We start from the raw sequence: 13,246 nt of genomic DNA, 5'->3' as shown, positions 1-13,246 counted from the left end.
GTTATAAGTTATAACTAGTGAAATACTGAAGTTAAAAACAATACAAACGTACTCACGCAGTCACGTATTCACTAATACTGAAGTTAAAACTAAATAATAATATTATGTAAACATAAACAATTATAAATTGATTATCTGCAATATTTATAGCAATGTTTAATAATAATAATAATAATAATAGCTTATGGGTAATGTGTACGTATCAACATCAACTATAAATAGCCTTGCGTTGCGTCCCTGTCGTTGTGTGATGTGTATAGTGTATGAGTGAGTAGCACCATGCGACAAGACGAGTAAGACGACGCAACTCAATAATCTTACGAATTTTAATTAATATTATAAACATAACAAGATAACAAGATACATTACATTTTAAATCACACCATAGACTAAGCACATATATATACTGTAATATATTTAAATACTATTGTATGTTATTAAAATCATTGTGTAAATTAAGATAATTTTCCACACAACTAACCAGGTAGTTATTCACTCGTCAGATCTATGACGTTACGTCGCTAGTATATCTCATTATCTAGTTGAATAATTATTTTTTATAATTCCGGATTTTTACATAAACGTTTTTCATTATTTTGGTTACAATATCAAAACAATAAACGTAAAAAAAATAGTGTTGATATGCCCTTTAAATAGTATATTTGTGAATCATAATACAAAATATTAGGTACATAAATACGGTAAATATTTGGGAGGGCTAATCGAAAACTTAGGGGGGCTTAGCTCCCCCAAGCCCCCTTCTAGCTCCGCCTATGCGTAAGGGTGGCTTGAGAACGAAGTACAGTAAAAACCTCCGTAAAATTTAATAAGACGACTTTTATCAGATGTGGCTTGTTTATAGTAGGTACTCGAATTCGGCTTGTCAAGACGAGAACAATTACACTTATATATTAGATTCCATAGCAATAAAGATAGTTTTGAGTTTTTCGTTGTCAGTTTCTGATGAATGCGAATCTTTTTTAAGTTCGGGCAGATTAAATAAAACTACATTACAGGAACGTGATTGTCTATTCATTATTTCAGATATTAAAACTTGTTCAGTAAGAATTCATATTTTTTTTTCAATTAGAAGCATCTTATTTTCTCCAAACAAAGTAAATATTCATTTCATCAAATCATCGATTTTTTTATTCAGTTTTTAGATAGATTATTATTTGTATTATTAATTGTTGAAATTATTTTACCTTAAGATGTTTTCAGTTTGTTCAAAGAGTATTTAATAGCGTTTAACAAGTTTGATCCCATAAAAACTTGATATTATTAATATAATGTTAATTTGAGGAGACGATTAATGAGACATAATTGATGAGCACGACTACTTATCATTTACTGATATCTTTACTGTGTGCTATAATCGACATGTGTGTCTTCATAAAACCTAACTATGTTGTAAAATAACCATGTGATTTATGATTAGTATGTACAAAAACCCTTTTTCGTTTATAAATTTTATCCCACGCGCCCATTAGTTTTTATAATTAGTTCATTACATATCTGCTGTGTGTATATCAATGATCTTTAGAAAGTATAAAGTAATAACCACTTACCAACACTTCCAGGATTCGTTGCACCGGGGTAAGTGATAGCTATTTAATGTTAAATTATATCAATTTATGTACATATTTGATTTATATAGTATAATAGATGAGTCATCTAAAAATAATACAGATTATCCCCGTATTATAAATATTTCCCTGAGAGAGGTCTACAACCAGTTAAGACAAGCACGTATGTCGTTTACCTAGTGAAAAAGTGGAGTTCCGTGTGAGAATACTTTCGCGATAAATGAATATCGAATTTAGAGTAATGGTTATGCTGTTATGTAATTATATCATTATGATCGTTCGATTCCGGAAGATGAGGCCATAGTAAGCTTAAACATACATTTAGCAAAAATATTTCGAATAATATTATGATATTCATTAATATCAGTTAACTTATTATAGATACAGATATATTTTTATGAATTATTGGGCTCCATAAATAGGATCCGTCGGTATAACCAATATTATGTATTTATGTGATAATGTAACTATTGTATGGTCTTCGGAAAATTGAAGTAAAATTGATACCGAACACATAAGAGAAAATAAGCAAATGGATTGGACAATGATTGCGTTAACTACATTAACATATTAAGATTTTAACTTTAATACAGTAAGATTTATATTAAATAAAATAAGAAATCTAGTTTAATAATGTGAAAGAATATTTAGTAAAATAATATTATTATCGTTCTATAAATATTTTTTGTATTATTAAAAATGAATAATTCACGGCATGTATCATAGATTATTAATTATTATTAAAAAAGTAGCAATGTCCTTAAACATCTTTAGAAATATACAGTTGACCGTTATCCTTTGTTTCTGACACGTAAACCGTACAATAAATATTCCCTACTGATTGTAAACATGATTGATATACGTACCCATCTTATCCAAAACAAATGTGAATACTACACAAATCACGTATTTATCATTGTAAATACCTAAATAATAGCTTATAGTATACCGTGATTTAAAATGTCATCACTCATCACCACTGAAAAATGTCGATGAGATTAATGGGTGTTACTGCTGTTCCTGCTACTACTGAACAATGTACCCACTCGATCTGGCTTTTTTGGCAGCTTTGACCTTTCGACGAGAGCCGCCCGCGCAACATCCCATGGATGCTTCTAAGGACGCGGTTAGCTTTTTCGTAGCCTTTGATTTTTGCATCGTTGAACTTTCCGTATCGCGACAAGTATGATATATAGGACTCGGATTTATATGCTCTAAAAACCTCAGAAATATACACTATAAAATATGCATTTATGATCTTATTTTATAGAAATATACACCATTAAACAAATAATATGCAAAAAAATCGATTACAAAAATGTCTTTTATTTTCATTAAATATAAATAAATAAAATCGAATGAAAGTTACGCGCATTCAGATTACGACAAACGCGACTAATGTATGATTCACTAAAGCCTACTCTATAACAGATTACCTACTACTTGTCCCGATAGGTCTCAGATGAGATAGAAAAAATGACTTCGTCAAACTACATGGAGTATAAATATAACTATAAATTCGTTATTTTAATTAGAATAAGCAAAATATTACATATTATGCGTTTAAAAATCGTATATATACAATAAAAAAAATCGTAAAATACAGAAATATGCAATGCATGTCAAAAAATGACAAAATATATGCAAAAATATACAAAATAAAACTTTATATTTCGGATTTATTGACTACAAATCAAACTTGAAGCTTACCTACCTATTTTTTGGACTGTTAAGAAAAAACATGCAAATTCAAGTCTTGACTCTAAATTAATATATAACTATAATAAATATTTACAATAGTAACGGTTTGTACAATTCTTGTTGTTGGATATCAAAATAATATTACTTTTGTTACTAGACAGCGATCTCTCTCGAATAATTCATAACGATATTGACATTTTACCGCTTGCGAACTTTTTTTTGACCCGATTCACCGCAATATCGTTATACCTACGCTTTTTTTTTTACAAATGAAAATAATTACATTTTTCATCCTCTGGAATTAAGTTAAAATTATTATAATTAAAGAAACAATAATAATTAGTCACCAATTAATCAGCAAACACGTTTTTGCTTAATACTTCGCCATAGTTTATTTTTTATGTATATTTTTTATTCAGCAAGAAAATCATCCGTCCTTATCTTTGAATAATATTAGTCAATGCGAAATTTACCTTCACTTTTAATGTAGCTGAGTTTTATAAAAGAATAATTTTATCTAGAATGTGTCTAATGCTATGCAAAAGTGGTTCTAGAAGATGGTTGAAATATTACTTTGTTTAATTTTTATTAGTCGCATTCTAAGTACCTAATAATTTTAATAAATGATGTCTATATACATTAAAAATATGATTTTTAAAATATTTCGCAGCTTTGAAATATAAATTATTATACTAATTCAACAACGTTGTTTTTGTCCACATTATAGTAATTTGATGGATAACTACTAAAATGGTTTTAAAAAATAATTTTGAGTATAATAAGTACTAAACGCTAGGGTTTTTAGTAAATTTAAATTATTTTTTTATTTATACATTAATATTGAAAAAAAATCATTCGCTGGGTAAGAATGACTGAAAATTTAATTTAAAATTATTTTTAATATTTTTCAACGTTTATTAGAAAAAATTTTAACCGAAAATAAAAAATAATTTATAATATGTGCGTTCAAAGTTCAAACTTTTATAGCATTGCATATAAACATATTCATCCGTTAAATAACTATATTTGGTAGTAATTAAAGAAAGAAGCTATAGATACTCAACATTTTCATCAAATATTTATTTTCTATACATACATAATAAGTTATCAAATATATTTCAACTCTTATTGAGTAATCAAGTTATTTGTGGACATTAGAAATTTGTTTCAGTAATATTTCTCTAAATTTCGATAAAATTATTTTCGCTAGATCAAAATACTTGAACATTTTGTATAGTATTAGTAATATTACAAGATCTCACAACAGTCACATAAGTACCTATAAGTCGTTCGCGGTGCGCGGTAGAACCGAAATAGTCGTAAAAATAACCGAAAAATTATCAATTAATTAGGTAGTATAGACTATAGTTATTAGGATTAGGAACATTGTGTATTAAATTGTTATTTATTTATATAATTATTATAGGGCTAGGATTTTGATACAAAGGTATCTTCTTTTTCTGGTATTTTGAAACGTTGATCCGTAAGTATAAAATATGTTTTGGGTAACACTGATTATTTTAAAGTAATTTTTTTGACAAAATTAATCTTTAATGCATTTTAAGGTATTTTTTGATGATTTTAGTGAATTTTCTCAGTTTTTAGAGCACTCTTCAACATTTGATCATAAAATGAACAACAATTATTGCGATTAACAAGAGACTTTCGGCAAACTGCCGATGGTACGAATAATAAATTATACAGCACGAGTTATCGTCAATAACAATTTTTTTTTTAAATTATCATTTTAGAATGAATGATTAAGAAAATAGAAATACAAAAGAACTAAAAAAATAACAACGACCAATAGGTACAATTGAAAAAAAAAACAAAAAAAGAATACACTACTGTAATATTATAAATTGTTTTTCAATTTTTAAGCTATAATACCTAAATATAATTTAAATGCATTTTTTGAGATTTTTAGGGCGTTAAAACCCCAGCCCTACATTTATTAGTTATTACTAAGGTATAGCCGTATACGTTACTATAGTAATATGGGGTATGATTGTACCATTAATAAAATGTGTCCCTACGACGTTACCATGTACTAATAAAAAAAAATAATCGACTGCCGCCGTGACGTATCAGCAGCAGCTCTCTCGCCGGCCGTCAGACCGTGCGACGTGGCTACACTGGGCGCTTACAAATCCCCGTCTGTCACGGCGAATAAAAACTTATCTCGAAAAGTCAAACATTTCCCAATGCACCAACTTCTATGTACGTGATATTATCATACTTCTATGACCACCGTACTATAATCATCCACACACACACACACACACACACACACACATTATAAGTTATAACAGGCGATTTATAGATATACAATATATATTATATACGTATGTACATTGACAAGCGCACCGTTTAATATGTATATATAAAATATTATAATATGTACCTACGTAATAAATAATAATAATAATAATAATAAAATTATATCTGCGATATTGTCAGCCGACGATTTGTGGGTGTTTTTTTTTCTTCCGTTTTTCATTTTATTTCGTTATAAAGTAGTCTATCGCGCGCGAGCTTGTGTGTGCGAGTGTGTGCCGATTGATAATAAAGCCTAAAGATCACTAGTCGCGTCACCCTTGGGCTATTCGGAAACCGTCGACCAGAGACCGCATACGAATTTTTGGCCATGCCTATGACGAAGATGTTGTCTGTCGATTGATATAGTGAGCACGGCGGTAGACAGGGTCTGTTTTGCTGTGCTGTTGGGCGGTGAACACCGTCGGCACGTCATCCCAATCCGGACACGATCGCTCTTTTGCGAGTCGTCCGCCGACAACGGATTTTTTTTCTACGCGGACGGCGGTTCTGAGCGTAGTCCCTCCACCGTCGACGACGACGAAACTCAAAAATGGTAAGTACCTACTGCCCGTCACTATACTGTTGATCAATTTTTTAGTTTGGCTACCCGGCCCCCTCAGTTGACTTTCCCCGTAGTACAATCTCCACTCGTGTCGGACCGCCAAACTATATGATATTGCGCGTTCGACTTTTTCCTAGTTTATGTTTTATACAATCGTTAGGTATTCGTGACCATCATATTGTAGTGACTAACCTAGCCGATTTTTAAATATTTATGTGTACCTTCTCCCGTTGAGCTTAACCGCGCTCAATCGTTGTTGTAGCATTAATATTAAGTTTTCAACTGGGTTGTTCATGGTTTTTTTCCAAACTGAAATTTAGACAATTACTACCTGCTGTTATCCCTAAACGTTTGATTCAGCTGATTCAAAAATTACACCTATTGGCTATTATTGATACTGAATAAGTATTCAATTAAACTAATTAGGTGATTTTATCAGTACCTACGTGCTTATTTTTAAATTCTAATAGGTATTTTTCCAAGATAAGTAATATACTCATGAACATGGCATTTTATTGGTGTGGTCAAATCTAATTAAATATTCTAAATCTATTTTAATTGATCAAAATATGTAGAGTTTTATCATCTTTTAAAATTCACAATACAGATTATATTGATTTTATAGCTTGAAATTATATTAATGCCCTTATAATTGTGTCAAATCTAAGCTTATATTGAACACTTATTTTTTTGTTTTAAGTTCTTTAAAACATTATTACTTAGTAGAATCCAATAGTTTCATTTTTTATTACTACAGAGAATATAACAAATATATAGTCTAAAAATTTATTAATCCTGTATTTAGCTAAAACTTACATTTGAATTATGTATTTTATAATCATATGTTTACATATATTTAAGTTACCTGTTTAAGTACAATATTAAATTAAAAAAAAAAAAACTAAATATATTTGTGTTAGTTATTTTAGAATAAATAAGTAGTAATAAATTAATGTTAGTTGCAGTTTATTGTTTTATTAATAAACTTATATTTTTAAGTTCAAAGAAACTTAAAATTATTAAAAATTTATTGTTGATTAACTGTTCTTTTCTAATCTTTAAATATAATAATTCAATCTTTATTTTATATTTCAATAATCTTCTAGTTTTCATTATTGTTGTGTGTATACCACAAACTAGGCCAACTAGTTAATATGATGTATCTAACAAAACACTAGTATTGTCATAAAATAGATTAATAATTGTATGTGGTGTTGTATCTTTGTTTTCTCTGTGTATAAGTTTAAGTTCAAAAATTAATTTGTTGTATTAATTACTAATTTATGGATTAAAACTTTTTTAAATGGTTATTTTTAATATACATTAACATGAATATTGCAGACTTTTTTTGGACTTGGACAAACGGCGGAGTTGGAAATAATCTTAGATCGACCAGATGGAAAAAAGAAATTAGATGAAAGCAGTAAAAAAGATCAAAGTTTAATATATTATGACGGAGAAACCGTATCTGGAAGAGTAATAAACTTCATATTTTTTATTTAGTATTATACATTTTTTATGATGATTTGAAATGAATTAATATCATAAATATAATACCCAATTAGACAACAATTAAGTATTTAACATTTTGTTTGCATTATTTTAAACAAAATAAGTGTAATTCTATTGAAAAAACCATATGATGAGCTAAATAAATATAATACTTATCACATAATATGAAAAGTATCATTATAGAATTTTAAAAATCACAGACAAATTTAAGTATGGTTAATTTTTTAGTATTTTTATTTTATCAGTTAATAAATGAGAATGAAAAATTGTATTTTTAGAAATATAAGGTTAAAATATATTGTTGGACATGCCGTGCAAAATAATCTTTGTAAATATGTAAATAATATCTATATCTAATTGTTCGATAGAAGGAGAATAAACAATACTTAGCGCATAAAAATCCATAATAGTATACTTACAATATTATGTTCCTTTATATGCATCAAATATATAGATTGTTTCATAAACAAATTCAAACTTTTATTTTATCATACTTAAAATACATTTTGATTTAATGTTTAAAAATTATTTGTTCACCTCTACTGTCTCTACAGGTCAATATTTCCAGGACTCATATTCATACTCACGAATTGTACATTTTCGAGCTGGACTTTTTTGTGTTTCAACTGAATTAGTTTAAATTTTCGTACTAACTTCTTACCTCAGAACTGTTGATGCCATAGGAGTTTCCACACATCCAAAAGTTGTGAAAAGTTTATGGAAAATCACAATTCAGCACTGACTGTTTTTGTAACTGTTTTTTAGTATGAGTATACACTAATAGTTACTGAATCGCTTCATGACAATTAAATTAATAAAAACAAATTACCTTCTAATTGAAGTGATAATATATGATAAATAGAGTTAGGTTAAACACTCATTATATACCCAAACGTTTCTTTATTCCAGCTATAGAATTATAAATATTATTAGTATGACATTAATTTACTATTCTATACAATATAATATTTCATTAAAGTTATAAAAACATTATTTTTATTATTTGCCTATTGAGTTGCTTTTAAAACCAGAGAGACATAAATACACACCTTATCCTACCCCCTATGTAAATGTTGTCATTGAATTTAGGCCTTCTATGATGTACAATAAATCAAGTGAAAAATAAACTGTTAAATTATAATTATTAAAATAATTTTATCACCTCATATTTAATTTTTTTTTTTTATTAATAGGTTAATGTTATACTAAAAAAGTCTAGCAGTCGTTTGGAACATCAGGGTATTAAAGTTGAATTTATAGGCCAAATAGAAATGTACTATGATCGAGGTAACCATCATGAGTTTACATCACTAGTCAAGGAACTAGCCAGGCCTGGAGAAATGTTGCAGAATACTTCATATAATTTTGAATTCTTAAATGTAGAAAAACCTTATGAAACATATACTGGCTCAAATGTGAGGCTGAGGTATAGTATTATAGTTTACCAAATAATTAATTTATTAATAATAAAGGTTTAAATTATGGTATACCATTTTTTAGATACTTTTTGAGGGTTACCGTCATACGAAGAATCTATGACATAGTAAAAGAAATGGATATTATAGTACATACTTTATCTTCTTATCCTGATATGAATAATAGTATAAAAATGGAAGTAGGAATTGAAGATTGTTTGCATATTGAGTTTGAATACAATAAGTGCAAGTATGTTAATTTTCTAAGAACTTTAATATTATTTATATATGTAATTGTTAATAAGTGTTTATGTTGTTCAGATACCACTTAAAAGATGTAATTGTGGGTAAAATTTATTTTTTACTAGTACGAATAAAGATTAAACACATGGAAATTGCCATCATTAAAAGAGAAACTACTGGATCTGGTTAGAGCCATTTTGTTATATTATTTATTTATTATTTAAGTAAAATGTATTTTTAATTTTTGAATTAGTTAATAAATTGTTTATTTTATTATTTAGGTCCCAATACATTTAATGAAAATGAAACTATAGCTAAGTATGAAATAATGGATGGAGCACCTGTTAGAGGAGAAAGTATTCCTATTAGAGTATTTCTTGCTGGTTATGATCTCACACCTACTATGAGAGATGTAAACAAGAGGTTTTCAGTCAGATATTTTTTAAACCTTGTCCTAATGGATGAAGAAGATAGACGCTACTTTAAACAACAAGTATGCTATAACTTTTCTTTTTAATTTAAATGTATGATAAAATTATGTATATTTTAATTTAAATGGGAGGTTAATTTTTATTCTTGGATCATTGTTTTCAAATATAAAATTAAGAATTATAAATATAGGCTTTTTGTAGATTTATTACTGAAATACTTCTAAATAATTTAAAATACAAATACACACTTTAAGAATAAAGTGAGCCAATATTTTTCATAAAAAAAAAAAGAAGAAAAATCCGTTAGACTAATTTTTCATTTAAATTTCTTATCAGTAAGTTCTAAAGTAAATTAATTTACAGGAAATAACATTATGGCGGAAAGGAGAAAAACATTTAAAAGGAATGCAAAATCGTAATGAACCTTCTCATTTAGTTTCTGGTAAAGATGGGCCTAAAGGAAGTGAAGCTCCACGAACTACAACTCAATCAGTTCATCAACCATCTGGTTCATTGGACAATACTGACTCGGAAAATGATCATAACCATTCCCCAATGAATGAAGGCGATGATGAACAAATACGTTCATCAATTGAAGATAGTACTAGTGAATAATATGAAATAGTAATAATATTGTTAAGTGTCTACAAAATGCCATTTATTTTGATTCCGAATTTCTTTAGAAAAATAAAAGTAACCAATTATTTAAAATTTTAAAAATAATAGTGTTTTATGCCTAGTCCTTATTATTGAAAAATGTATTAATATACCTATGTTAACAGGTTAACCATTACATTTTTTTTTTTTTTCATATTAAATTGTACTATAAATTAATATACAAACAATTTATCACTTGTTAAATACTTTATGTTATACAAAGCAGCAAATTTTTATACTCTGCAAAAGATATAGTTGTTATATACAGAATGGGCCACTGTATTTTCCTGTTTTCCTGTGTTTACTGTAAGGGAAAAGACAGTGGTTCGCTCTATATAATACCAAAAATTAATATTTATCTACATAAATATATTAATTTATATATTTTTATACACAGGTTATTTATCTGTTGATTTCGTAGAATTTCTATAGGTACCTTAATTGTTATTGTGATTTATTGTTTAAACATGTAATTGATTTAATTATAGTGAACACTTATATTCATTTTATTTTAATCAAATTCAAATTCTGAAAAAATATATTCTTGTATTTTATGAAATGTATATAATCATTCAATACATTATTATTATTTATTATTATTATTATTATTATTTTTATTATTATTATTATCACCTGATATTATTTTGGTTCATGCATACAGCGGATAATGTAAACAAATTACCTTAGCCAACTATTAAAATAGTCATGTTTACAAGACGTGTATTTTTTTAAAAAATTATTTATTGTATTTATTACGAACTATGTCATTTTAATCGTATAGTAAATGTATCATATATGTATTTATAAATAAATTTATTTATCAGTTTTTAATATTTCTATTAAAAAAAAAAAAAAAACAAATAATTAAATTTATAGCTGTGTGTAATTTTATAGAATATTCTATACTTTTCGACTAAAATAATAACAATCATAATATTATTTATAATAATATGTACATTGTATTAAATTGTACACTATCCAATGCTGTGAACTTAATAGTAGTTATTTGTCAGTGTTATGTATCACTAAATGCTCAATACTCAGTTATTTGTTGAAACATAGTAAACAAATTATTTTTGGCTTAAATATGTTTTAGATGATTATTTGTTAAATAGTTCTTCTTTTTAGACTTGTTTTCTTCAAATCCAAACAATCGACTAAAAAAAATTAACAAAATTGTTTTATCCAATCACAACTTGGGCATGCATGGAGTTGGGTTAAATAAATAAAAACCGAATAAAATTAAGTTTTAGTACAAGTATGAAGTAATTTGAATTCACGTATTAAGTTGATTTTTATACAATAATACAATATTAACATTATAGTTGATCTTATTATTCCTATTAGGTTTTTAAAAATATTTTTTTTTACCAAGTCCAAGATTGTCTGATTCCTTAATTATTAAAATTTTGAAGCCTTGTCGCTTGTAACAGTTGGAGGGACTTAAGAGCCACATTTATGGTCCTATCATGAAAATTGAAGTATCATTGATGACATAGGTAATAGCTAAGGCTAGGATAGTATAGGATTTTGCATTTTTTTTTTTACGATTTACAGAATATAGCTTTTCAAGTAATTAATGAGATTTGGTCATCTATAAGTTCAAATATATAGTTTTTATTTTGCATTTTATGTACATTTTTTAATTTGAGGTAATTTTTTAAATTTTACTGGCACTTTTTATACTTAATTTAAATCTGGTAATATTTTTATAAATTTTTAAATAGATTTTTTAAATGGTGATTATAAATTATTGTACAAACATACTATAAAGATGCAATATAAAAATAAAATTATAAACAATATTTTTTAAAAATATTTAATATTTCAAAATACCAATCATTTATATAATATAAAACATACTCGTTGGACTACCTAGCAATAACCGATAAAAATGTTCGATTACGTGTTATCCTTATCAATTTACTGTTAAATTTAAATTTTAGTTTTACAATATTATTTTATTTCAAAATATATTAATTTCAGAACAAATGACGCTGGCCATTATATCAGAAGATGAATTTGTTTGTATACTTGAAAATAGAAATTATTATTTATTAATTTATTTTACAATTATTTTATGAGGTCATTTTTTCTATTGAGTTATTTTTTTGATCTTTTTTTAGGCTTTACGGGTCATTAAAATGTTGTATAACATCACGTGCAGATGATAATAATTACCTAGTTGATGTATTAGAACTATAATTATTATGTATATAAGTTGTCTCTTATCTATGTGTAGTATTTTGACAGCTAAATATTCGTTTAAAACAGTAACCGTTGTAATAAATTTGTTTTCAATTAAAAATTAGGAGATTAGGTATAACATGGTATTTTTTATTTTTTTTTTTGAAAGCCCGAAATATTTCCTTGCTTAAAGGTTCAAAGCTCAGTCCCGACGTTTTAGTAATTTTGTAACAGATTTCATACCAGTATGCGTGTGCAAAAAAAATAATAATCCATGGTCACTTATAGTCTGCTGGAGACGAAATGGGAATTTGGTAGCCCTCGTAGAGTTAGGCTCTAAACATCAGCGGTTCACAAAATATCACTAGAAATACTAGAAAATGTGGTAGACCGTCGCCGTTATCCGTTTGTTGTTATAGAAATCGGTACGATACATTATAATTTAGATCACACATGCTCTTTTTATTATAATATTACAATACAATATATATATATATGTGTTATGTGTACCTATGTATAATGGGCACCACCTCCCACCTGCGTGTGTTTTAATTAGTAACTCGAAAAGCGCACTAGGTCGTCATAGCCACGCAGAAAAATACCGTTGTAGACTTCACAGTTTACAGTGTCGTA

At 27.0% G+C, this 13,246-nt stretch overlaps 1 protein-coding gene across 1 annotated transcript; it reads left to right on the top strand.

Moving 5' to 3' along the window:
* The first annotated feature begins 5,679 nt into the window (after positions 1-5,679).
* Positions 5,680-10,455, top strand: LOC112602897 (vacuolar protein sorting-associated protein 26B-like). The gene is made up of 7 exons (XM_025351247.1): positions 5,680-6,159; positions 7,510-7,644; positions 8,874-9,106; positions 9,181-9,345; positions 9,417-9,523; positions 9,620-9,831; positions 10,133-10,455. The coding sequence occupies exons 1-7, from the start codon at positions 6,157-6,159 to the stop codon at positions 10,382-10,384; spliced, it is 1,107 nt and encodes a 368-aa protein (XP_025207032.1). The 5' UTR covers positions 5,680-6,156; the 3' UTR covers positions 10,385-10,455.
* The last annotated feature ends 2,791 nt before the right edge of the window (positions 10,456-13,246 follow it).

Source organism: Melanaphis sacchari, unplaced genomic scaffold, assembly GCF_002803265.2.
Source record: "Melanaphis sacchari strain LSU unplaced genomic scaffold, SCAv2.0 Contig91_pilon_pilon, whole genome shotgun sequence".
Lineage (NCBI taxonomy): Eukaryota > Metazoa > Arthropoda > Insecta > Hemiptera > Aphididae > Melanaphis > Melanaphis sacchari.
Note: the sequence above shows the minus strand (reverse complement) of the source record. Positions and strands in the feature narration are given on the sequence as shown.

Bases quoted from the DNA above. Each gene is read 5' to 3' on its own strand.
- LOC112602897 (XM_025351247.1), top strand. The intron at 9,107-9,180 runs GTATAGTATTAT...ACCATTTTTTAG, and splicing joins GGCTCAAATGTGAGGCTGAG to ATACTTTTTGAGGGTTACCG. The intron at 9,524-9,619 runs GTTAGAGCCATT...TTTATTATTTAG, and splicing joins AAGAGAAACTACTGGATCTG to GTCCCAATACATTTAATGAA.